At 51.6% G+C, this 24,502-nt stretch overlaps 5 protein-coding genes across 12 annotated transcripts in view; 2 read left to right on the forward strand and 3 right to left on the reverse strand.

Moving 5' to 3' along the window:
• Positions 1-913: 913 nt before the first annotated feature.
• Positions 914-3,149, forward strand: EMC9 (ER membrane protein complex subunit 9). The gene is made up of 5 exons (XM_029952124.1): positions 914-1,383; positions 1,526-1,602; positions 2,489-2,558; positions 2,647-2,741; positions 2,904-3,149. Exons 1-5 carry the CDS (start codon positions 1,186-1,188, stop codon positions 3,082-3,084), a joined length of 621 nt encoding a protein of 206 aa, XP_029807984.1. The 5' UTR covers positions 914-1,185; the 3' UTR covers positions 3,085-3,149.
• On the reverse strand, positions 3,140-5,907 carry PSME1 (proteasome activator subunit 1). The gene is made up of 11 exons (XM_029952123.1): positions 5,756-5,907; positions 5,121-5,153; positions 4,915-4,977; positions 4,684-4,791; positions 4,549-4,594; positions 4,336-4,433; positions 4,016-4,084; positions 3,863-3,930; positions 3,700-3,754; positions 3,536-3,622; positions 3,140-3,366 (listed from the first exon to the last, which is right to left on the reverse strand). Exons 1-11 carry the CDS (start codon positions 5,792-5,794, stop codon positions 3,286-3,288), a joined length of 747 nt encoding a protein of 248 aa, XP_029807983.1. The 5' UTR covers positions 5,795-5,907; the 3' UTR covers positions 3,140-3,285.
• Positions 5,908-9,294: 3,387 nt separating this feature from the next.
• On the reverse strand, positions 9,295-10,564 carry FITM1 (fat storage inducing transmembrane protein 1). The gene is made up of 2 exons (XM_029953053.1): positions 10,299-10,564; positions 9,295-9,932 (listed from the first exon to the last, which is right to left on the reverse strand). Exons 1-2 carry the CDS (start codon positions 10,562-10,564, stop codon positions 9,320-9,322), a joined length of 879 nt encoding a protein of 292 aa, XP_029808913.1. The 3' UTR covers positions 9,295-9,319.
• A 1,371-nt stretch (positions 10,565-11,935) lies between these two features.
• DCAF11 (DDB1 and CUL4 associated factor 11) lies at positions 11,936-24,458 on the reverse strand. 7 transcript variants are annotated; one of them, XM_029953050.1, is made up of 16 exons: positions 23,388-23,529; positions 22,548-22,915; positions 21,526-21,653; positions 21,144-21,271; positions 20,818-20,882; positions 20,402-20,502; positions 20,029-20,175; positions 19,780-19,834; positions 19,354-19,422; positions 18,944-19,001; positions 18,661-18,846; positions 18,058-18,211; positions 17,498-17,650; positions 16,119-16,225; positions 15,862-16,021; positions 11,936-11,978 (listed from the first exon to the last, which is right to left on the reverse strand). In XM_029953050.1, exons 2-15 carry the CDS (start codon positions 22,700-22,702, stop codon positions 15,887-15,889), a joined length of 1,641 nt encoding a protein of 546 aa, XP_029808910.1. In that variant the 5' UTR covers positions 22,703-22,915; positions 23,388-23,529; the 3' UTR covers positions 11,936-11,978; positions 15,862-15,886. The 7 variants fall into 7 exon arrangements, 6 of the variants coding, with proteins under 6 accessions (XP_029808910.1, XP_029808909.1, XP_029808912.1 ...); XM_029953049.1 differs by lacking the exons at positions 11,936-11,978; positions 23,388-23,529 and adding an exon at positions 24,292-24,458 and having other exon boundaries at positions 15,168-16,021; XM_029953052.1 differs by lacking the exon at positions 11,936-11,978 and having other exon boundaries at positions 15,168-16,021; positions 22,571-22,754; positions 23,388-23,530.
• NRL (neural retina leucine zipper) overlaps positions 23,300-24,502 on the forward strand; it is a 29,035-nt gene continuing 27,832 nt past the window's right edge. For both annotated transcript variants that reach the window (XM_029953057.1, XM_029953056.1), the window contains exon 1: positions 23,300-23,599. The gene's annotated coding sequence lies outside the window, so the exon portion shown is untranslated. The remainder of the gene's footprint in view (positions 23,600-24,502) is intronic.

A 24,502-nucleotide genomic window follows, 5' to 3' on the forward strand; every position in this document is an offset into this window, starting at 1 on the left:
AATGGGAAGCCCATCCTGTTCTTAAGAAGTCATCCTCAAGAACAGAGTGGAAACTGTGACATCTCATAACAGCCATATGGATAACCTGTATTTGGGGATTTCACAAGATTATTTTCATCTGGGGGGCTCATGAGTGCTTCCTGGAAGAAGTGGCTTTTGCAAAAACCCCCTTATAGGAATAATCAGGCTTTGAACAGACAAGTAGAAAGCTCCATAATTGAGATCAGAGAAGGAAGGAAGAACAACACTTGTCATCAGCTCAGAGCAAGCCTGAAGAGGGAGTGAGGTTTCACTGGAAGAATTATGGGTGAATGGTGGGACTCCTTAAGAGTGGACAGGAGAAAAACCCGCTCCCAAGGCATTGTGTTGAAGGAAATTTTACCTCAGGACATTGAAGGATGGGTCTGTAAATTTTCCTTTTTGTCCTCTTTCCCCTTACCTTCAGCCAATTGCCGTCTTTTTTTTCTGAAGAGAATGCATTAAGGAAACCAAGGGTCATATATCCTGTAGGGGCAAAGGTAACACAGCTCTATGGTAAAGGAGCCGGTCTAGAGTACAAATCCACTCATTCCACAGTAGGAATAGGGTAGTGCGCTTCGTGCCCACGTTCGGAGATCCTGCGCTCCGGGACACCCGACGCCGGGCTGGTTTCGCTGGGTCTTCGGGGGAAGATGCACAGGTATCAGACCCAGCCACCCTGCAATTCTAGGCCGAAGTCGAGTAGCCTTGCCAATAAGCTTGCTAATGAGTTCTCTTCACTTTTTTAGGTGTGGGTTCTTTCCAGTGAGCGGGAGACAAAGGTGGGGCAAAGTGTGGATGCGACCGATGATTGGGCAAAATGAGAACATCTAAGCCTATCAAAGGGCACCACGTGGGCGGGACTCCAGAAGCTGGTGCTGCTCACTGCAGCCGGCTCTGAACCCCAAGGCAGGCGGGGACCTGCGGCCGCCCGATGGGGGCGGGCGGAGGCGGAGCTCGGCGTTGCAGCCTGCAATTCCGACCGCCTGCGCCCCAAGCCGGTTAGGGGCCGGGCGCCGGGACCCGAGTGCCCCAGCGCCGTCTGGCTGCCTTCGAGCCAAGTCAGCGTCACTGCCGAATCTAAGTGAGGGGGCAGAGGGAAGGGCCAAAGAAGGCTCTGCGGCGCTGGAGGGAGCTTCGCGGACGAGAGCTGGGACCCCGCTCGCCATGGGGGAGGTGGAGATCTCGGCTCGGGCCTACGTGAAGATGTGTCTGCACGCCGCCCGGTACCCGCACGCCGCCGTCAATGGGCTTTTGCTGGCGCCCGCGCCGCGGTCGGGAGAATGTCTGTGTCTCACCGACTGTGTGCCCCTGTTCCACAGCCACCTAGCCCTGTCCGTCATGCTGGAGGTCGCCCTCAACCAGGTGCCGTCGCTGGACTCCCACTGACCACCGCGAACCCCCCTAACACTCCTAGCCCAAGCCCATCCCCGGCCTCTGGGCAGCAGTGCCAACCTACAGGGAGGGCGGCACAATTGGGTTTCTGATGGCCCCTTTCCCACGGCAGGTGGATGTGTGGGGCGCGCAGGCCGGTCTGGTAGTGGCTGGGTACTACCATGCCAATGCAGCTCTGGACGATCAGAGGTGAGTGGAGTAGCCAGAGGCAGAAGGCTAAGGGTTATGGGATGAGGGATCAAGAGAACGCTTCTTGGTCATTCCTCCCATATTTCCTTTGCCGAACGCTTAGGAGCCCGGACTATATACACCAGGCACTAGGCTGGGTACTGAAGTGAAGGCATATAAAAGAAATGTGAAGGCAATCCCTGGAGGAGCTGTGGTGGGGGTGTGTGGGGGGATAGCTGTGTGTCAATAGCAAGCTGACACATAGCTTTAACTGAGGTGCCCCTCCTCCCCGCCAAGTAGTGCCAGAACACAGAGGAAGCCCAACCAGCAACTTAAAAAAAAAAAAAAAAGGAAATTTCCTTATATATAGAAAAAGTTATATATCTGGATCAAATTATACAGTTTTGTAATTTGCTTTTCCCTCCTCACTTAAATATATGCCATCTTTCCGTCTCTACACCAAGATTTACCTTAGCCTGGCAGCTGTATATTAGGAGTATGGATGGATATACCATGATTTATTTAATGCCTTAAACATTGAGGTTGTTTCCAATTTTGGGGTTAATACACTGTCCAATTATTATAGTAAGTTCTTTTAAGCGGAATTTCTGGGTCAGCATATGTATAGTATACTGTTTAAATCTGGTGGTTGTGCCAAATTACCCTACCAAAATACCACGTTTGATTTCCACTTTGACCAACAATCTGAGCACCTGTTTCCCACAGCACCCAAGCCCAAGCATTAAGCAATTGTGTATGAAGCTGCAAGCAGGCCTGATGCCTCAGGCCAGTTACAAGGAAAGGCCACCACAGTGCCCTCATCTAGAAGACCCAGGAGGCCCAGCTCAGATGGACAGGTTTCTGTATCTAGTCGGCTCCTCACTCCTCTGATCTTCCCTCTACACAGCCCTGGACCCTTGGCCTTGAAAATCGCTGGGCGGATTGCAGAATTCTTCCCTGATGCAGTACTTATTATGGTGAGGCTTGGTTTCAGGGTGGAGACTTGGTGAGAAAATAGGAAGTGGTGTCCTTGAAACCCTCACCAGCCATTCCTTGTCCACACAGTTGGATAATCAGAAACTGGTGTCTCAGCCTCATGTGCCCCCAGTCATTGTCTTGGAAAACCATGGTCTCCGCTGGGTCCCCAAGGACAAGAACTTGTGAGTGCCCCACTCTCACCACCTCTTCTTGGAAACCCACAGCTCCTGGGCCTCCTTTGTCCTTGATCTTGCCCCAAGAGTCCTTCTCTAGACACTAACCTCTGCCAAGTATCTGGCCCCACAGCCTGCTGAGTTTGACCTCCAGGGGGGTTATCATTTCAGGGTGATGTGGAGAGACTGGGAAGAGTCACGGCAGATGGTGGGAGCACTATTGGAGGGCCGGGCCCACCAGCACCTTGTGGACTTTGACTGCCACCTTGATGACATACGACAGGACTGGACCAACCAACAGCTCAACACCCAAATCACCCAATGGGTTGGTCCCACCAAAGGAAATACCTGAGCCAGGGCTGGGAGGTGGGAGGGAGAGGGTCAGGATCCAATAAAGACACTTTGGCTGAAGGGCAATGGTATGACTATTTATTGGGCCTGGGAGGCAGGGGAGGGAGAAACCTAAACAGGCTGAAGCTGGGGGAAAGTCTGGAGTCCTGTGTAAAAGATAGGAAGATCTCTGCTGGACCCATTACAGGATGAGAAGAGGCTCTCAATAGATCATTCCTTTTGTTTCTCCCCTGGGCTTCTTGAGCTTCTCGAAGTTCTTCAGGATGATGTCGTATAATACAGCCTACGGGGCCAGAGAGGAGTGGGGGTAGCCACAGGCCCCCAGTGGCTCCTGTGCCCCATTTCTAGTCTTAGAGGCTAAGGTCTGTCACCCTTCATCCCCAGCCTGCAGGGTCAGGGAGTAGGTGGCCCGGGAAAGCTGCCTCTGCCCACCCCTGCCCTTGCTTCCTCACATAAGCATTGCGGATCTCCATGACCATCAGCCGGATGTCCCGGTACTCTGCCTCATCCAGCTCATGCACCAGCTGTCGATAATCACCCTGCGGGAGACTTGGGTCAGGTGTGACTTCAGATGTGTCCTTCCCCCACCATGCACCCTGACTTGGGCCTCACCTACCACATGGGGCTGCTTGGCAGCTTTGGTCACGGCATCACCCCGCTCAGAGAAATACCTGTAGGAAGTAGAAGGGTATGGAACAGAAGGAAGAAAGGGAGCCCTGGCCGCTCTGTCCAAGGAAAAGGCAGAGTATGCATGCAGGTGCAAATGGGCAGTCACTCACTTGGAGATTTGCGTGTGGAAGCCTTCCAGCTTGGTGTGAAGGGCAGTCATCAGCTCAAACACCTTCTCCTGGGGAAGGAATGCAAGGGGGGAAAGTGGAAAGCAGCACGGACTGAATCAGTAAGGAGGCAGAGGGGTGGGATAGTGCTCTCACCTGCACAGCCACTCCAAAATTGTTCCCATCTTCAATTCGAGGTATCTGCAGTTGCAACCAGGTGGTGACCTAGAAGGAGGGAATGGAATCAAAGCCACATCAGCTCCCAACCTAATCCCCAAGTTCCTGTCCTTTGCTTCCCTGCCCATGGCGGGGGAAGGTGTGCCAAGTCTGTTCTGAACCCCAAGGCCTACAGTTCTGGCTTCACTTGCTGTGCCCTCTCTTGCTAAGACCTGGCAGGTGCCAAGTGCTACCTGGCAGGGACCAAGGAGGGTAAAGGGTTAGATCTGAAGCCTGGGGGTGGGAGTGGGAGGGCTCACCAGGTTAAGCTGCTCAATGACATCCTTGATCTCAGGCTTTAGACGCTGAAGGAGAACCACAATCTTCTCATTGCAGTTCACTGGGCCACAGGGAGGACCTAGGTGGTGGGCAATGGGTCAGTCACCAGGCTGGGACTGTGTGAGGAGCAGGGAAGAGGAATCCCTATGGAGGAGCTCTTGGGATGTGAGACTCAAGTCCCTTCATAGTAGTACCTTTGTCTTCATCTTCCTCTTTCTTTTTTCCATCTTTGTCTTCCTTCTGCAGGGAGATAGGGGCTCTTGGGAGTCAGGCTTAAGGCCGATTCCCGCCATGGTTGGGTCCCTCCCCCCCAGCTCTTCCTGGCTTGCCTCCTGCTTCTTCCGCTCTTCTTTCTCTTTCTCCTTGACTGGATCAGGCACTGGGATGTCCAATGGGGCCTTCAAATTGCTCAGGTTGGCTTCATTGAGAGCTGGCTCCTGGTGCAGGATGGGAGGAGGGCTGGAGGCAAGGGTATCCTTCTCACCTCACTCTCATGGCCCCCCAGACTCTCCCCTTGATTCTTCCTCTCTAGGTTCCTGCTGCCCCTCCACGCCCAGTACCTTTAAAAATGCATCCAACTCAGAAATCTTCTTGGGGAAGTAGCTCCCCAGCAGGTTTTCTGTCTGTGTGAAGTGGGGATGGGGGAAGATGGTGGTCAGAATCAAATGTTCTTCTGGCAGTGAAGCAGTGTTCACACTGCTCAGGAAGGTAGGGCTGAGGGTGAAAGTTCGGTAGGGGTGGGGTGCTGATGGGGCAGGTTACTTACCTTGGCACACAGGTCTTCACGGAACACATCCACCTGTGGGACACACGCAGCCCTTCACACACATGGCTTTAGGGCTAGTTCATTTGAGGACCATTCCCTTGTGTAGGGCCTGACCCGGATAAGGAGGTGGGGGGAGGGTGAAGTGGATCCCCTTGGGGCTGGATGTGGGGGGTGAGAACATTCCTGGAAGGGCAAGTGGTCCAAGTGAGAACAGATCCCTTGGGTCTCCTGGGCTGTACAAAGAGGGGTGTAAGAACCTCTGCTACTGGCGCAGGGACGGCGTGCGCTGTAGAGTGGACCCGGGGCCCTCCCGTGGGAAAGATCATGAGGTGGCGGGACAGCTCGGGCATCCTGTCGGTGTGTGGCCCCAGCCCCACGCCAGCGGACTTCCCCTCCACGCCAGCTCTCCGCTTCACCGCACCCCGCTGAACCTCGGCCGCCTAGCTTCTCCCGGCAGGTGGGACTCGTCTGTCTCCCTCCGGCACAGGTGCTCCTGACACCGAGGCTCGCGTGGGCTCCATTGGACCTCGACCGGACTCGTCAAGGGGGGTTGAGGGGGGGTGGGTCATGAATGCCTCCAGCCTTTCAGAGCCACGCCTCCCTAATGGGCCCTTCCTCAAACCCGCAGCGCTCACCTTGGCTTGGGCTTCAGGCTGGACCCTGAGCGTGGCCATGGCCGGGGCGGGGGGCCTAGCACCGCACGAGAAGCGGAGTGCGCACGGGGAAGGGAAAGCGAAAGCAAGCCTTCGCCCCCACCAGGGCCTTCCTGGGTATCAGGGAGTGGAGGTACTGGAGGGGGCGGGGCCAGACGGAGAGTGGAGAGGGCCGAGGGGCGGAGGGCTGCAACCGCGGCGGGGCTCCCCCTGGAGGCCGAGAGTAGCGTTACTACCTCCTCCTCTACCAGGCGGCCAGCTCCAGCCCTCCTCCACTTCCCTACCCAGCGCCCGAAGCTCAGCCACTCCTACCCACCCCGCCATCTCACTTCCAGCCTTTCGACTCGAAGCCTGCGGCCACCGCCCCCCACACCCCCCGCCTTTTTTCAACTCCGTGTCTCCCCGCGCACCGCGGGCCGGCCTCCCAGCCTCCCGGAGCCTATAGGCAAGCCAAGGCCAGTGCCCGCCTCCCATTTCCCTGCCTCCGGATTCGGCTGGTTCTCTTCTGCTCCTGCTCCCTGGAACCGTGATAATCCTTATCTGGCACTCTTTCGTCTTTTCTGGCCTCCCTACCGCCCTGGCTCCATGGGCATCGTCTGGCCAATGCGGTGACATAAGACACTGTCACCACACCAACCCAGGCCCTGGTCAGCTCTCTCCTGACCGTTGTTGTGGACTACACCCCTCTATACTCTTTGCACAGCAGTGGATCAGACCTCTCTCTTGGCTTAAAGCCCCTTCTGAGATCCCTGTTGACCTGAGAATGATATCTAAAGGACTTTCCTGGCCCATAAGGCTTGCCTGGCCTGCGAGGCACCTGTTCTTCAACTTCACTTTCCACTGCTTTCCCCCTTTCATTACACTTGGAAATATCTGGACCTTCCATTGTTGCTTAAATCTGTCTGGGGTTCATTCCTACCTCAGGGCCTTTGCCCTTACCAATCCCTTTGCCTGACACCCTTTCCCTGCCTTAGGTTCTCAGCTCAAATGTCTCCTCTCCTGAGGGAACTCTCTCTATTAAGTCTTTATTACAAAACAGCCTGTTTTAGTACATTCATAGCACTTAGCCCTCTGATATTAGCCTTTTTTTTTTTTTTAGGATAGTGGTGGTTTAACAGACTTTTTTAAAATGTTTATTTTTGAGAGAGAAAGCAAGCGATCAGGGAAAGGGCAGAGAGAGAGAGAGAGAGGGAGACACAGAATCCAAAGTAGGCTCAGGCTCTCAGCTGTCAGCACAGACCTGGACACAGGGCTCTAACCCACCAATGGTGAGATCATGACCTGAGCCAAAGTCAGATGCTTAACCAACTGAGCCACCCAGGTGCCCCAAGGATAGTGTGGTTTAGCCCAGGAGTTGGCAGATTTTTCTGTAAAAGGCCAGATAGTAAATATTTTAGGCTTTGTGGGTCATACGGTGTCTGTAGTAATGACTCAACTCTACCATTGCAGCAGATGAAAGCCATACCTAAATGAATTAGTATGGCTATTGAATTCTGTGTAATTTTCACATATCATGGAATATTCTTTTTTTTCTGTTTTAACTTTTTTTTTTGAGAGTCAGAGAGAGACAGCGCAAGCAGGGGAGGGTCAGAGAGAGAGGGAGACACAGAATCCGAAGCAGGCTCCAGGCTCTGAGCTAGCTGTCAGCACAGAGCCCAACGTGGGGCTCAAACCTACGAACCGTGAGATCATGACTTGAGCTGAAGCCAGACGCCCAACCGACTGAGCCACTCAGGTGCCCCTATTCTTTTTTTTTTTTTTTCAATCGCAAGAACCTGGATGCTTGGGCGGTTCAGTTGGTTAAGCATCAGACTTCAGCTCTGATTATTGTCTCGAGGTTTGTAAGTTTGAATCCCAGCTCAGGCTCAGCGCTGACAGCTCAGAGCCTGGAGCCTTCTTCAGATTCTGTGTCTCTCTCTGCCGCTCCCTTGCTTGTGTTCTCTGTCTCTCTCAAAAATAAATTAAAAATTTTTTTAATGTAAAAACCTTTCTTAACTCTCAGACCATACTAAAACTGGCCACAGGAAGGCTGTAGTTGCTGGTCCTTGGTTTAGAGCACAGGCAATGGGCCCACATTGCGTGGGTTTATAATTCTGGCTTTGATATATACTAACTGTGAGCAAGTTACCTAACCTCTGTGCCTCGGTTTTCACAACTGTACAATAGGAATACTACCAAACCTTAACTGATAGTGTAGGTGTTGTTATGAGGGGCTATGTCTTAACTTATACAAAGAACTTAGAGACATTTAGAACTGTGCCTGGGGAGTTCCTGTGGGGCTCAGCCAGTTAAGCGCCTGACTTCAGCTCAAGTCATGATCTCATGGTTCATGGGTTCGAGCCTCATGTTGGGCTCTGGGCTGACAGCTCAGAGCCTGAAGTCTGCTTCTGATTCTGTATCTCCCTCTCTCTCTGACCCTCCCCCACTCACACTCTGTGTCTCTCTCTCTCTTAAAAATAAAAACAAACATTAAAAAAAAAAAAGAACTGTGCTTGGCACATAGTAAGCACAACAGAAGCATTTGCTATTATTTGTTGAGTTTATCATCTGCCTGCCCCATTAATCTATAAGCCCTCAAACAGCAGAAACCTTATCTATTTTTAAAAATTTTTTAATGTTTTTTAATGTTATTTATTTTTAATTTTTTAAATGTTTTTCATTTATCTTGAGAGACAAAGAGAGACAGTATGAGCAGGGGAGGGTTAGAGAGAGAGGGAGACACAGAATCTGAAGACAGGCTCCAGGCTCTGAGCTAGCTATCAGCATAGAGCCTGAAGCAGGGCTCAAACCCACGAACCTCAAGATCATGACCTGAGCCGAAGCCAGATGCTCAACCGACTGAGCCACCCAGGCATCCCAGAAAGTTTATCTTTATTTTTTTTTGCTTTTAATTTATAATTATTATTTTAAAATATTTATTTATTTTGTGAGAGAGAGGGGGAGGGAGGGAGAGAGAGAATGTGAGCAGGGGAGGGGCAGAGAGAGGGAGAGAGAGAGGATCCCAAGCAGGCTCTGTGCTGTCAGTGCAGAGCCTGACTCAGGCTCCGTTTCACGAACTATGAGATCATGACCTGAGCTGTAGTCAAGTAGGACGCTTAACTGACTGAGCCACCCAGGCGCTCCAGAAACCTGGTCTCATTTACAAGGCATGGAACTCTTCTTGGCTCAATAAGTGCCTGTTAAATTAATGTGCCCAGATAGGCAGGCCCTTATGGAGGCCTGAGGAATTCAGTGGAGGGAGGAGGCAGGAAAAACAAATCAGCACCTCCTCACAGGGAGTGTTTTACCTGCTCTAGCATCGCCACTCCTTGACATTGGGAACCCTCCATGTAGCCTGAAGTCTGCAAGGACTGGGAGACTAAAAGGACAGCAGGAAGAAAGGAGATCAAGCCTAAGGAAGGATATTCAAAATCGATATCAGCAAGGAATGGTTGAGGAACGGGAGAGACTGCCTGATTCTTTTCTTATCCTTCCCACCCTTGCTGAGTTCCCCCCAACCAAATGATGAGAAGAGCCAGAACTGGGCGTGATTTGCCTTTATTTCTTTCAGTTATGCTTGCGGCTGGAGTGGGGCCGAGGGAAGAGCCCGTGGCCTGGGCTACCTGGAGACCAGGGCTGGTGATACCAGCTGCCATAGGTGAGGTACCAGGCAAAGGTGCCCACGGCGGCACCCACCACCTTGTGAGTGTACTGGTGGAAATAGATGACGGTACAGAGCAGCAAGAAGTTCCAGAGGCCCAGCAGCAGCACGTTGAGCAGGAAGACCAGGCGCAGGGGCGCCCCGGCTGGCAGCCCATGGGCCAGGTACTTGGCGAACACAGCGGCTTCCTCGGCCATGAGCAGACAGCAGAAGGTGAGCAGGAAGGTGTGGGAGGAGACCGTGTAGCCCCGCCACTGGTGGCCGGCTGCCAGGCAGCTGCGGCGGTCGGGAAGCTCGTGCAGCAGCAGGCCCTGGGGCAGCGGCTCGAAGCAGGAACCGGTCAGGTCCTCGATGAGCAGGAAGGCCCGGCCGGCCCCCCGCCACACCGCCGCCCCCACCACCAGCCGGCTCAGGTGCCGGGCAGTCACTGCCACGCGCCGCGTAGCCAGGAACACCACCAGCAACACGAAGCCCCCCAGGAAGGTGCACGTCCAGCCCCATGCCGAATTCACAAACTTTCTGTGGGGACAGAAGAAGGGAGGTTATTGCGACCCCTCAGCCCCATCTTCCACCCCATATGTGTTCACTGCTCTGTTCCCAGGGCTACATATCATCACTGGTTGTTTCCTCCCCGACCCCCATTCATTTAAACTTTGCCATCTCCTTAGAGGCCCATTCTGCCTTCTAGGGCCCATATTTCCTCTTCAGCCCTGCTCCTGATTTTCCCTGTACCCCACAACTCTGTTCCCCTCCCCCCTCTCAATTTCTCCTCAACCTCCTAGCCTATTTTTAGTGTCCAGACTGGCAGGAGGACAGAAGTCCGGAGGAGGGAGCTGGGATCCCAGAGCACGGGGAGCCGGCGCCCACAGCCTCAAGTGGACTCACATGTTGAAGAAGTTGCCGTGGCTGGCGAAGATAGTCCGAGGGTTCACATGGAACTGCAGAAGGGGCCCGAAGATGACCACTGCTGCCAACCAGGCGTGGTAGAGGCGCCGTAAGCAGGGGCTGCCCAGGAGACGGGCGGCCTGTTCACTTCCAAAGTACAGCAAAGCAGAGGCCACCCAGAGCAGCACCTTGACCAGGCAGCCCAGCAGTGCCCGGATTCGGGCCCCGGCCCCCGGCCCTGCCCCCACCACCGGCCCCCGCTCCATGTTCCCTCCCCTCCCCACTAACTGCTTGCTCTGCTGGGCAGCTGAGGAGGGGCTGATGGGGCCCCCCCCCCGGACAAGGACAGGCAGTGACAGGTGTGGCAGACACAGGGCAGAGCCCTGTTGGCAGCTGGCAGGCGGGGGAGAGGGGCGGGGGGCAGCAAGGGGCCAGGGCGGAGGGCTGCTTCGTCAGCAGGGTCCTAGCCTTAGATGTGTGTCCTGACAGTGGCCTGTGTCCTTTCCTGTTAGCCCTGTGTCCCCTTGACTCTCTAGGTCTGTGTCCCCAGCTCCAGCCCTATTCTTGTTCTTGCTGGAGGGTGAGGCTTACTGTTGAGTGTTGTCTTTGTCCACAGTCTGCCTGGGTCTGCCTGTCTTTGTTTGGTCAGCCAGACACCCCCACCCCACCCCAAGTTTACTATGTTTGCTCCACAGGGAAATCAGGGGGTCATGAAGATTCAGATTGGAAATCATTAAAAATATCTGGGTCTGGGGGCACCTGAGTGGTTCAGTCATTTGAGCCTCTGACTCCTGATTTTGGTTCAGGTCACAGTACCGGGTTGTGGGAGTGAGCTCCCCATCAGGCTCTGTGCTTAGCTTGCATGAGCTCTTTCAAAATGAGTATGTTTTTTAAACTGAAAAAAAAAAAAAACCCACCAAAGTATGGTTCCACCTCAGATCTGATGTCTGGCGCATTGCATAACCACCATGTTTAATATAGGGCCAAACTAGCCCCGCAGAGTCCCTCACACCAGACAGGGGTTGGGGCTGGGTCAAGTCCCCAGGGTCAATGTGCACCTAAGTGGATACCGCTGCTGACGTGCCTCCTCGCCTGAACTGGACACCGTGCTGTGCACAGACATCTCGCACATCCTGTGGCCTCTTTTGCTCAGAATTCAGGAGAGGGGCTAGAGCACACTGATGATGAAGCAGGCACAGATTTTGTTTTGTTTTGTTTTTTAATTTTACAGAGACTGTGAGTGGGGAAAGGGGCAGAGGGAGAGAGAGAGAATCTTAAAGTTTATTTATTTATTTATTTATTTATTTAACGTTTATTTTTGAGAGAGAGAGAGAGAGAGAGGGAGACAGAGAGTGTGAGCAGGGGAGCATCAGAGAGAGAGGGAGACACAGAATCAAACAGACTCCAGGCTCTGAGCTGTCAGCAGAGAGCCTGATGCGGGGCTCCAATCCACGAACTGTGAGATCATGACCTGAGCTAAAGTCGGCCACTTAACCCACTGAGCCACCCAGGCGCGCCTCTTAAAGTTTATTTATTTTGAGAGAGGCAGAGAGTGCGAGTGGAAGATGGGCAGAGAGAGAGAGAGAGAGAGAGAGAGAGAATCCCAAGCATGTTCTTCGCTGCCAGTGCAGAGCTGGATGTGGCGCTCGAATCCATGAAGCTGAGAGATCATGACCTGAGCTGAAACCAAAAGTGTGACGCTTAACGTACTGAGCCAACCAGGCACCCCCCATTCTTTGGTGTTTATTATGATGGCCAACAGGTGAAATCCAAATGTCTGGTGAAAGGCATACTGTATCAGAGATGGGTAGTGGCCCAAGTTAGACTTTCAGAACCCCAAAGATTAGGTTTAGTACCATGTGATGGGAGTGGAGGAGACCCTACAAGAAAAACCCCCAGCTTGGAGTCCATCAAAACCTTAGGTCGTGTCCACCTACCTGTTACCCTGGGTTCTAAGCCCCACTCTGGCCTCCCAGCCTGATCCCTGGGGCTGGAACCATGAGAGCAACCTAAACAAGGATATCCCTGTTATTCAGTAACTGTTCTGGGATCCTTTTTTTTGTCTTCCTCATTCCTCAAAACCACAGTAGGATTTCAGAGCACAGTGGAGGCTGATTAAGTAGGGAAAGGAATGAGCAAGCAAGTACACCTGGGTTCTGAACTGTGTGACTTTGGGAAAATCAGCTAACCCTCCTTGGTCCTCAATGCCCTCATCCATACACTGAGCAAGACTGATAAATCAATCCGATTCCTTCCAGATCCTAAAGCCAGACCTCGACATAGTTCCTGTTTATGGACCCTAGCATGAAGACCTATAGAACCTCTCACGCATTTTTTATGTTGACAACAAATTTTTCATTGTAATTTTAAATAGCCATACAAAACATAATTTCCAACGCATTTTCTATATATCACTTTTTTTTATTAAAAAAAATTTTACTGTTTATTTTTGAGAGAGAGACCGAGCACAAGCAGGGAAGGGCAGGGAGAGAGAGACACACAGAATTCGAAACAGGCTCCAGGCTCTGAGCTAGCCATCAGCACAGAGCCCTATGCAGGGCTCGACCACCACAGACAGTGAGATCATGACCTGAGCCGAAGTCGGTCGCTCAACCAACTGAGCCACCCACGCACCCCTATATATCACTCTTTTAAATACACCCAATGGAATCTAAACCCTACAGTGATTATATATCTTGCCATTACCCATTTAAAAAATATGTAACAAGATCTTAATAGTCAGAAATTATACTTCTATTAGACTTCCCCTACAGAATTTATCCTAATGTTTTTATGCCTGAAAGTCTTTTATTGATCACACTTCTCTGCCAAAAAAATGCCTATAATTTGAAATTTAATTTTAATTTTTAAAGTTTATTTGGAGGTGGGGGGGTAGGAAGAGAGAGAGAGAATCCCAAGCAGCCTCTGCGCTGCCAGTGCAGAACCCAACATGGGGCTCAATCCCATGACCCGTGAGATTATGACCTGAGCCAAAATCAAGTGGGACACTTAATCGACTGAGCCACCCAGGCGACCTGAAAGTTAATTTTTAAATACTTCTTGTGTTCATAAGGCCTGAAATTAAAATCTTTTTCTTCTGGATAAAGTTTTTGTAATAATTGTTAGTAGTATAAAATGTATAATTTGTACAACAGCAAAGATTTCACTTTTTTGGGTAACTTTTTTTTTCTTTTTTTTTATTTAAGTTTTAGTTAAAACATTTTTTTTTAGTTAGTTAACATACAGTGCAATGTTGGTTTCAGAAGAATTCTGTGATTCAAAACTTACAATACCCAGTGCTCACCCCAACAAGCGCCCTCCTTAGTACCCATTACCCTTCTAGCCATCTTCCACCCACCTCCGTCTGCCAACCCATAGTTTGTTCTCTATCATTAAGAGTCCCTTGTGGTTTCCCTCTCTTCTCTTCCCACCCCTTCTCCTATGTTCAATTGTTTTGTTTCTTAAATTCCACATGAGTGAAATCACGTATTTGTCTATCTTTCTCTGACCGATTTATTTCACTTCGTATCATATACTCTAGCTTCATCCACATCATTGCAAATGGCAAGATTTCATTTTTTGATCACTGATTTATCTATATGTATACCACTTCTTTATCCGTTCGTCAGTCAGATTTCACGTATTTCTGATCACTAATAATAAACTAAAATTGTTTTGGAAACTCATCTCTTAATTAGAAGAATGGATGATCCTTGAGGCCTTGATTCAAGGAGGCTTTGAGGATACTAAAAATTGTAACTTGCTTCTAAATTTTGGCACCCTGGAGGTCATACAAGTTCTGGGTGAGGTGGGTGGCATCTTTGGGGTGAAGTGACACTGGGGAATGAGGAGGGCCGGTGGGAAGGGAGATAGGCATAATAGTTTCACATTAGGCAGATCAGAGGAAAGAGAACACACGTGGGCCAAGCTGCTGGATAATCTACTCTTTTAAAACTACCTGTTTTGCTGGGCACCTGGGTGGCTCAGTTGGTTAAGCATCCAACTTCGGCTCAGGTCATGATCTTGTGGTTGGTGGGTTCAAGCCCTGCACTGAGCTCTGTGCTGACAGCCTGCAGCCTGCTTCAGATTCTGTGTCTCCTTTTCTCTCTGCCCCTCCCCAACTTGTGCTATGTCTCTTTCTGTCTCTCAAAAAATACATAAATGTAAAATTAAAAAAAATTTTTTAACTACCTGTTTTGCTGTTAAAGAGAAATCCCTTTTACCCCTTGCTGTGTCTTTGATAGCCCCTGGAGGTGTGTATGGTGGTTTGAGAATTGCATTAGGGATAATGACATGTCATAAAGAAAGGTAGATCAGAGCTGGGTGTGGACCCCAACCACCTCCCCTACTGACCATAAACCATGGGTTCCTCTGTCCCACCCCAAAGGTATTTTTGGCAATCTATTCTATCTGAGGCATGTTGCCTGACCTCCTCACATCATCATTTCCTCACCTGGACTAAGGCTGCCTGTGAGGGTGCTTCACACCCAGACAGGGCCTGGCATCAGTGCCCACCCGGTTCTCTCTGGCTCTGAGCTACTTCTTCTCACAGACCAGACCAGCTCCAAGGCCAGCCCCAGAACAAGGCTGATGTGGGTGTTCCAGGCTCTAATCGAAAATATGCTTACTTCCTGCTATCTCAATTTCTACTTGCTGGAAGTTTCTGAGTTCAGTGAGGGAGTTGCCTATTGCAGAGCACAGTTAACAAATGTTTTGGTATTTCTCTTCATCCTGGGGGGCATCAAAGGGGTGTGTTTTCTCCCACAGAGAAGCATATCTAAAGCCTTTGTGGCTACTACTTTCTTGAAGTGAGAAGATAAAAGGCCTCAAATAGGAAAAAGAGCGAGTGAGACAGAGACAGACACTAAGCCAGGTTCCCACAGAGAATTTATTGAGGGAGCCAAAGCCAGTGAGAGGACCAAGGAGTCCTACTTCAACATCCCTCCTTGAAGCTGCTGGCCTCCAGCATGACAGAAGTCTGGGAAGGAGGGCCTGCCCTGTGTGGGGCCACATGGAGCCTCTCACACCACAACCTGTCCCACCCCAAAGACCCAGACACAGAGAGAAATGTAATTCCCATCCCAAGAGGGTGCTGAGGACACGCCTTACTCACCCCACCCTCCCCTAAGCGGCTAGAGCTCTAGCCTTCAGGACCTCTGGAAGAATGGCCAGGATGCCTGGCCCTCAAATTGGCCAGTCTAATCCTCAACATGAAGGCCAGGGCAATGGGCCTGGCTGATAGCTCGGTTCAGACCTGGCCCCAGGCATCTACTCTAGGAGCTAACACTTAATATCCAAACATGATTAGAAACGCTCCAACAGTTCTCTTCCTGACAAAGGCCACACCCCAGATAATGGCAGTCCTGCCTAACCCTGGCCAGAGACAGACATCCAAGCCACTGGGTGTGAGAAAGTGAGGAGACCACTCTGCCCCTTGGAGGGGAACTTCCAGGGCTCAGCTAGGGCCCCAAAGCCCGGGTATGGGCTTCTCCCCCATCCAATGCCAAGGATTTCCCACAGGCCTCCCAGAAGGGAGGCGGCAGAGCACATGTAAGAGGCTCACCCGTGTAGAGGGCTGGAGATCAGGTCTACTGGGGCGAGGAAAAGGCTGCAGAGGGGCGGGGCACTGGGGCAGGGGCACTGGGGGGCTCTTCCGACTCTGGCATGTCGTCTTGGAAGTACTCGGCCTGGCGGTACTGCCAGAGACGCAGGTTCCCGTCCCACTGCAGGGCAGAAGGTAGCAAACAGTCAGGGGGTGCTGCCCCACCTAGGTCCAAGACCCAGACATATGCACTGGCCCCCCAACCCCTGCCACCTCACCGAACTGCTGACAATCTTTTCCTCGAAGGGGTGCCAGCTGACGTCACGCACACAGGCCTTGTGGTTGGTCAGCTTCTTCACGATGTGGCCGCTGAGGAGGTCATACACTGTCCAGGGAAGACCAGAGTGGAGAGGGGCTGCCAGAGTAGCTTCTCAGCACCCGTCATAGTTCCTGAGCTGTACGGCTTACCTGAGTCTCGGGCACATTCCCCACTTGCACAGGGGAGCAGAGCCCACACCAGAGGATGATGTGACTTCTCTTTCTTTTCCCTTTTCCCTGCCTCAGCTTGAGTATATGGCCTGGCAGAGCGTGGGTACCTCTCCCTGGCCCTTAGCTAAACTTCACAGGGGCAACAGTTAGGAAAATGCAACGTGGCTTTAAAGCGCTTTTCAATTTTCTATGAAACCCACAAGAAATGGAAGGCACACCAAAAGTGAACAATGGGATGTCCACACAGACATCGGAGTCTGCTCTTTCTCTTCCAGGTAGGGGTGCATCTTTCTTTCCAAGTGAGCCTCTGAGTGCCTCCCTAGGTATGCACTGTCTTAGGCTCCTCACAGCTGTACCCGTGTTTGTGTCTTTTGGGTACTCTTTCTGCTTTAATGGCTGCATGCCCCTTACTATGAGTTTGTCTTTTTGTGTCATCCTATTTGTCCCCGTCCCCCCACCCCCCACCTCCCCAATTTTCATCTGCAATCTCTTTCTTTCCTTGACAGGCTAAAAAACAGAACTGAGTATATTTTTGGCAACCTATTATATTCACTGACTAGAAGTCTAGGTTCCTTCTCTTATTTTTTTAATGTTTATTTATTTGGAGAGAGAGAGAGAAATAGAATATGAGTGGGGAAGGATAGAGAGAGAGGGAGACACAGAATCTGAAGACAGGCTCCAGGCCCCGAACTGTCAGCTCAGAGCCTAAAGTGAGGCTCGAACCCACGAAACACAAGATCATGACATGAGCCAAAGTTGGATGCTTAACCGACTGAGCCACCCAGGCGCTCCTATATTCCTTTTCTGAATTTAAAATGTTAGGGTGCCTGGGTGGCTCAGTCGATTAAGTGTCTAATTTTTGATTTTGGCTCAGGTCATGATCCCAGGGTGGAATTGAGCCCGCATCTGGCTCACACTGGGCACGGAGCCTGCTTGAGATTCTCTTTCTCCCCTCTCCCTCTGCCCCTCCCACACTTGTACTTTCTCTAAACAAAATAGTGCTAACGAATACAATGTTTTCTACTTTTCTAAGCCTAACCCACTCCAAGCTCAATTAAATCTCACAGTCACCATTAAGACGTTGAAGGTGGTTATTGGTGACTACAGTGAAATGCCAGAGAAACATTCCTCCCTTCCCCAAGGTCCCCTGTTCAGGCACAATCCTTACCAACCACTTTGCCAGTAGAGCAGCCGCTGTAGATGAACTGCTGGCCGGTGCTATGGGTCGGGGAGAATCGGCAGCGGATAAGGGTGTGCAGCACCCCATGGCCCCGGTAGGTCATCAGGGAGCTGTCTCCTGGGAGCTTCAGTTTCCGCCAGGCTGCGGAGGGATGAGCGGAGAGCCCTCGGTTAGGCAGTCTGGATTCTCCTGTATCATCAGTCCTTAGCAAAGACTGATGCTCACAGATGACTTGCCTTTCCAATCCCCAACTGGTGCTCCTTCCCCATTGAATATTCACCAATGTGGCTCAACATGCTGGTTGTGAAGATACTGAAATACTTTTGTCTTGGTTGTTTCTGAGTGAGCCCCAGCCCCCAGCCCTGGGAACCCCCAACTTTCCCCACAGTTCAGCAAGCAAAGACTTCATACCTAGCAAGAAGGAGCGGGGAGGGGGTCTGGGTACAGTCACATCCACTGTGACCATGCCAGGACTTACCAGGGGTTATTTTAACTACCACCCCTTACTCTTTATTCTCCAAATCTCAGGATCTACTTTTCACTCTCACCTTTTTTGGGTACCTGCTGCCAGCGGTAGTCCCAGTTTTGCTGTGTGGCAGCCTGCCGTGAGGCTTCCATACCTTCCCGACTAGAAAAGCGTCGGATATCCCAAAGCTTGATGGTCTGGTCTTTGGAATTGGAGATGAGATACCGGGCGTCACCCTGTGAATCCCCAGATGGGTAACAAAGTGTCAGAGTTTGCAAATATCCGGGTCTGTCAGTCCAGCTTTGCTTCTCCAGGTGAGGGGGAAGAATGTCAGTCCTTTGACTTAGCTTGCCTCTTTCTTCATCTAGGTGAGCTCCCCATTGGTATTCTACCACAGACCCCGCCCCCTGGCTAGTGTTCCTCTTCTTTGCTCAGGAACTGGCTGGGCCTCCTATTCTATCCTGGATTAATTGTCTTCTTTCCTTCCACAGAAAGCCCTGCCCTGCTCCTTGAGAACTGATGAATACAGATGGAGCTCACGTTTCTTGGCTTAAGCCCCTTCCCTAAACTCTAGCTCTTGCAAACCTTAGTTAATAAGCAGCTTGGTGAGTTTCCACGCCAGTCCAACCTTGACATGCTCCTGGACAACTGTAACCTGGCCATGCAGTTCTGCTTTCCTGCCCACCTTGCTGTCAATGAAGGTGATGCCGTCCTGATGTCCAGCCAGTGCACCCACAGGCTTGGGGTCATCCTCCCGCATGGTGCGTCGATCCCACACTTTGCAGATGGCATCATCGCCCCCAGAGAACAGGATTTGGGAGCTTATGTCAGCAAAGGCCACTGCATTCACGTCATCCTCGTGGGACTCAATCTAGGGAAAAAGGGAGCCAGAACACCTAGGCCTCTCTCTAGGTCTTTTAATATGCCAAAGACCAGGAAGCAGAGGCTCTAAATCTCAGGAACAATACCTGAAGGGTGCGCCGGTTCTGTTCTCGATCAAAGACATACAGGCAGCCATCATTGGCCCTGAAAGGGAAGGGATGAAGAGGGTCCTGGAGCCAGAACTGAGAGGACCTGTGCTGTGTATGCTCTAGAGAGTCCCTGTTGCAAAGTCCTGCTGAGGGGCAAGCCCTGGTCTCTTCTTACACAGGAGGTGGGAAAAAAGTTAGCTGTGTTTTGGGAAGGAGGTTTGAGAGGTCCCATCTCATGCTGGGGAAACGGAGAGCAAGAGGTGAAGCCACTCGTAAACCCTGACCTTGGAGAAGGGCTGGTTGTTCTCCATAGCAGTGTCCAGTATGTCTCTGCAAGGGCAGAGAGCCAGTGACTGGGAGAACTCCTATCTCATTAATTGAGGACTACATCCCCTACAAACACTCACCCTCCTAACACTTCCCGGCCATCTGAGGAGACGGCGATGGAAAAGACAGCAAAGCGACGCTCATCTGGCCTGAAAAGAGCATAGAAGGAGCTGGGTTAAGTAGATTTCCCTCAGCCTTTGTCGATCTGCACAGAATCTGACGAGGATTGTAAGCCACACTTCTAAGGGGAAAAAGAAGTCCTGCTAACGCGTGCCAGAATGTGGATCACCTCAGTGAGGATGCGGAAATAATCCCACAACCATCTGTTTTACCCTGGTCCTCTGGTTGACAAGGATAGGCGCTTCCCTCCCAGGAATCCGCACAGAGACACTTGCAACCAGTGTACTTTCTCCCTTTTAGCAGGAGTCCCAGTTCAGGAGGTTTGCTCCGGGAGAGCCTTCCTTGAGAAGTTTCTGAAGAGTCTGCCCAAGGAGGGAAGCCAGTACCTTAGATCCAGGGCAGTGTGTGTGTCTCCCTCCCCGTAGATGTTGCAGATATGAACTAAGAAAGGCAAGAGAAACAAGAATCTTTCAGAGCTGAGGGGAAGAAGGGTGGGAGTAAAGCTAGGCAGGAGATGGAACAAAGGGTGAGGATGTCAGACCCTGAGGGTGATCTTCCCGGGCACAATGGACATAGGCATTTGGAGACCTCAGGTCCTGGGCTGGAAAGCCAGTGGAACTCTGGGGCATACTCACTGTAATCAGACCAGCTGGAATATAGGAAGTGGTTCCCATCAGGGGTGAAGGCCACGTCCAGGACACTCCAGCCTACGTCCCTGGCCTTGATGCTCTTGAATTTATGGAAGCGGCCATACCGGCAGTCATACAGTCGGATCGTCTGGTCTGGGTAAGTGGGGATCAGGCAGAATTAGGGAACCCCCTTCTGTATCCTCTTTAGATCTGGCCTCTCTTTCTCTATACATCTGTGGAATCTTCCCTTGATCATGGGAATTGTGTTCTGGCTAAGCATCCTAACCCAGGGTCAGCAGTCCCTCAGTCTGGGGCTTTCTAGCCTCCGTCAGGGGCTGTATTCCTGTTCCAGGCAATTCATAGGACCAGGGACTGGTACCTTGGCAAGCAGACATGAAGATCTGACCATCTTTGCTGTAGATGCCGCAGAAAGCTTTCTGAGAGAAGGTATCAGTGAAACCCAGATCGTTGGGCAAGAAGCTGGGGAGGCAAAGGGAAAGTGAAGGTAAAGGGAGCTGAGGATGAGGACTGTCCTGGTTAGCAGAATCCTAACAGGGCTCAGTGTGAGTACGAGGGCAGACTTCCCTTCTGGCTTGGGGTACAACCCCTTTTCTTTCATTCATTTGTTTCTCCTCTCAGTTCCTACACTTTTCCAGTTTGTTTACTCTCAAGCTTTCACCCCATGTAACCTCACTTTAACATCCCTGAACAGCCTTTAATACCTGTCCCTTCAAAGTTTAGGGGATAAAACCTATCTGGGGCCCTTAGAGTCTCTCCAGCAAGCCCCATACTCACTGAGACATCATTCGAGACCGTTCTCCAAGGGAGAAGCTTCCCCGGTGGCAGAGGCCCCGTTCTCTCTAAAGGAAGGGATTGGAGAATATTGCTAGCACAGACAGAGGGCCACTTCAGCCACCCCACGCCCACCCCTCCACAGATATTGCTCTTGCTACAGAAACGGACACCACACACACAGTAGCGTGTCCCACCAAACTCCAAGGCAGGCTGGCTAAGAAATTTCCAGCTCCAGCACTTGAGGCTTCCTTGGAAAGTTTATTTCCCTTTTCTCTGGCTACCTCAGGAGGCCGGCTACTAGGATGGTTGGAGGCGGAGAGGCCTACCTGGTGTAGCATTTGAGGAAAGCTGTACTCCCGGGCGGCCCGCCTAAGTCCCAGCCGCCCTGTGGCCAATTCCACTTGCGTCTTGATCTCATTGCATTCCAGCTCCCGGGTGTCAGGAGTTGCATCCACTGTGAGTACCAAGGAGAAGTTTCATCCTAGGTCTTCCAGCCCCAGAAGTGTGCTCCAGCCCACTCAGTGTGGCTGAATATACCAAGCCTGTAAAGACTCCCTCATTCCCTGAGTTATCTCATCTTATTTCAGTTTAACATATGTTCTTACAAAAAAAAAAAAAAAAAAAGAAAGGAAAAAAGAAAAGAAAACAGAAAGGATTTTCTAATGAAAGTCTTCCAATATTAGGGTCTCAGTCTGCCTTTCCTCTTACCGGGTGGGTTGTATCGATCTCCGAGACGGCCATCCCAAGCACTGTCATGCTCTTCCTCTGAATCTGAAAGGGCCTGGATGAGTTGTAAATTTGCCGCACCTCCTCCCTGCACCAACCTCACTTGGCCTCTGTGGAGAGATGGCCATGATAAAAGAGAGGATCCCTTCCTCAAGCCAACAAAATTCAGAGCCAATGGCTATCCACCTGCTACTCAAACCCTATACTGTCCTCGTTTTGAAGTTTGAGGCTGACTAGACCTTGGCTGTTAGTTTCACTCTCCTATAAGACACAGTAAGAAGCAAATCTTCACGCTTACAGCAGGAGCAGAGAACCCCGACATTCCATGGACATTGACAGACCTACTTAGTTGACTTCCTAAAGAGCTAAAAATTCTAAGAGTGTTTCCTTCTGAGCCTCTTGCCTGAGGAGTCCAGCATAGAGCTAAAGGGATCCCCAGGCTTGTCTTCTTCCCAAGGAACCATAGCTAAAAAACAAACCCAGCGGCAAACCTTTTCAGTAAAGTATTAGTGGTCATTTTCCTCAAAGCATTCTTTCCTCAAGAACGGGGTTAGAGTTACGTTAATTTAAACTTGTTTTTCAAGTAAGCCCACATTGCTTCGTAGCACATGTCAATAACTTCACTGACGTTCAATACCCACCTCCCCAGCTCTTCTCTTTTACCTTTCACGTCATTATTTTTCCATCAGGGACCCTATGTTTATTTTATTTTTTACTTACTTGGAAAATAGATTACATTTGTGTAGTCACAGCTAGAGAAGCTCCCCTGAACAGTTTCCTCAAACACAAAAGTGAGTTTGTCTTCGTGACCCTCCCTAGATAAGAACTACTCTTATTGGGTATCGAGAAGAGTACTGAGTGCCATTAGTGTCCAGAAGGGAAGCGAAAACAGAACAGCTGGTCTAGGCTAATCCGAGTCCCTATCCTCTTTAACTTCAGTGCCTGGAGTTGGGATCAAGGGACTGTGGTGGTTCCTGGTGGGGACACATCAGAGGGTAAGTTACCTGCGGAGGAGATAGGCCAGTACCTGGGCCAGATCCACATCTTCATCCTCCTCTTCCTCTTCCTCACTCCGACGCAGGCTAGCCCCTCTTCGGGGCAAGCCCTCGGAGGGGTCTCCGGACCCAGTTCCTGCACTGCTGCTGTTCCGTGATCCCATCTTCTGATCACAGCATCATTAGGTCCTGTGCAGAGACTCCTCCTGTCACCTCCTTGGGTTTGGTGAAAGCAGAGCCTGCTCTAGAAACACCAGGGTCTCCTGAGATAGAGCGGTAGCTATCTCTAGGAGTGCGACCCTTCCTAAGGACTGAGATCCCTTCTCTTTAGCCTGTGACAACTCCCAAGGCTTCAGGACCACAAACCTTCCCCAATCCTGTGAAGCAAAGAAAAAAAAAAAGAAAATCAGAGTGAAGGCTAGGGAGCTGGACTAGCTCACGAACGAGAATCTTTTGAAGCGGAATTTCTCAGTTTTCTACCTCAAACTCACCTATCAAAGTCCCTGAGGGGAGTGGGTGGGTGAATTCCCAGGTAACCTCTCTGGCCGACCAATCAAAACCCCTCGCGGAAGAAAGCGCCTCATTAGCTTATATCATGTATCCAATCAGAAGCCTTAGGGCTCGGAGACCCCCGACGCCCCCCTTACCGACCAATCAGAGCGCTTCTTTGCAAAAGCCGGCAGCACCGACAGCCAATGAGGTTAGAATTCCGCCTAACACCCCCTCCTTTCTCGCCTCACGCCCACGTGGTGTGCCGGGGGTGTGTACGCCAAGTGGGGGAGGCAAGGAGAAGCTGAAAAGCCCCTCCCACTGAAGCCGGCGGTTACAGCCGCGCGCAAGACCACCCACCAGCCAGGAGCGGTCGCAGGACCCGCAGGGTCGCAAGGCCTTGTTTACACCGACTGCGGCCGCAGCGTTGGCCAACCGCTCCTCCGTCACGCGCCTCCTTCGTCATGCATCTCCTGGCTTCCCGGCCGGAGGACTGCGGACGTCAAGCGTTGCCCCTGACGGCCCCGCCCCCTTGGCCAGCTAACTGGACAGCTGAGCACAGTGATTGACAGGTGGGCGGGAGAAAGTGCCTGAAGGGTGGGAGGGGAGGAGAAAGCGCGCGACCGAGGTGGGGCCTTAGCTCCTTTTTGGGAGGAGTAGTGGGGAACCGGCTCCTTCCTGATTCGGAGACTACCGATCTGGGCTTGATGGGTGAGGGGCGGGGCTTGCAAGAAATTGGTGGTTCGCTACCTAGAGGTGTCTTAGCGAGGGATACCACTTGCCGTCGGCCCCTAAAATTCTTTTGGCTTCGCAATTTCCAGACGGTCTCTAAGGGCCTCTCTTTCCCCTTCCTCCCCACCTGGCTCCAGCCTTATTTTGCTGGCTGCAGCTTCAGTCAGCCCGGCAATGAGGGGTGACAGGTGCCTTTGGGGTGTGATCACGTCACACAAGGGAATCTAGGCCTCCACACCCTTTCTTACGGGTTTAGCTTCCGGAAACCTTGTTTTGTGGGGGCTACCCTTTATAGATCACCCCTTACTTGCTTTGGCAACTTTTGAAATGACTCCTGGCGTCCCTTCACGGTCTTTGCAGACGCTCCCTAACACACCCAGGGATTTCTAGGGGCCTTTCCGGTTCCGTCTGTTCCTCTTGAAAGCCTCTCGGCTCTATGGGATTTGCAGACCTTCCCTAGACTCTCGGTCTTCACCGTGCCCCCAACGCTCTGGGTTACTAGTCCAGGGAGTGCACGAGCGCCGCCTCCTACCCTTCCTCCGGGTTTATGAGTAAGCGTCAGAGTCCAAGGCCAGGACGTGCTACGTCTCGGGATCTTCGCCCAGGCTGGAGGTCGAGTGACCTCGCCGCGCAGAGTGCAAAGGTCCGGGGTCCAAGCTGCACCTCAGCGCCTCCAGTCCGCGCTCTCTTGGAAGTGTTGCTAGCTCTGCCAGGGCCCCTGAGTTCAGGAATGGGTGGGGTCA

Source organism: Suricata suricatta, chromosome 9, assembly GCF_006229205.1.
Source record: "Suricata suricatta isolate VVHF042 chromosome 9, meerkat_22Aug2017_6uvM2_HiC, whole genome shotgun sequence".
NCBI lineage: Eukaryota > Metazoa > Chordata > Mammalia > Carnivora > Herpestidae > Suricata > Suricata suricatta.

Coding starts and splice junctions, on each gene's coding strand:
- EMC9 (XM_029952124.1), top strand. CDS start 1,186: ATGGGGGAGGTGGAGATCTCGGCTCGGGCCTACGTGAAGATGTGTCTG. Junction 1,603..2,488: donor GCAGCTCTGGACGATCAGAG/GTGAGTGGAGTA, acceptor CCCTCTACACAG/CCCTGGACCCTTGGCCTTGA. Junction 2,742..2,903: donor GTCCCCAAGGACAAGAACTT/GTGAGTGCCCCA, acceptor TTATCATTTCAG/GGTGATGTGGAGAGACTGGG.
- PSME1 (XM_029952123.1), bottom strand. CDS start 5,794: ATGGCCACGCTCAGGGTCCAGCCTGAAGCCCAAGCCAAG. Junction 4,978..5,120: donor GTGAAGACCTGTGTGCCAAG/GTAAGTAACCTG, acceptor CACTTCACACAG/ACAGAAAACCTGCTGGGGAG. Junction 3,931..4,015: donor ATTTTGGAGTGGCTGTGCAG/GTGAGAGCACTA, acceptor TTCCTTCCCCAG/GAGAAGGTGTTTGAGCTGAT.
- FITM1 (XM_029953053.1), bottom strand. CDS start 10,564: ATGGAGCGGGGGCCGGTGGTGGGGGCAGGGCCGGGGGCCGGGGCCCGA. Junction 9,933..10,298: donor CACGGCAACTTCTTCAACAT/GTGAGTCCACTT, acceptor CTGTCCCCACAG/AAAGTTTGTGAATTCGGCAT.
- DCAF11 (XM_029953052.1), bottom strand. CDS start 23,493: ATGACGAAGGAGGCGCGTGACGGAGGAGCGGTTGGCCAACGCTGCGGC. Junction 22,755..23,387: donor CCTGCGACCGCTCCTGGCTG/GTGGGTGGTCTT, acceptor ACCAAACCCAAG/GAGGTGACAGGAGGAGTCTC. Junction 19,002..19,353: donor GGCCGGGAAGTGTTAGGAGG/GTGAGTGTTTGT, acceptor CTTCCCTTTCAG/GGCCAATGATGGCTGCCTGT.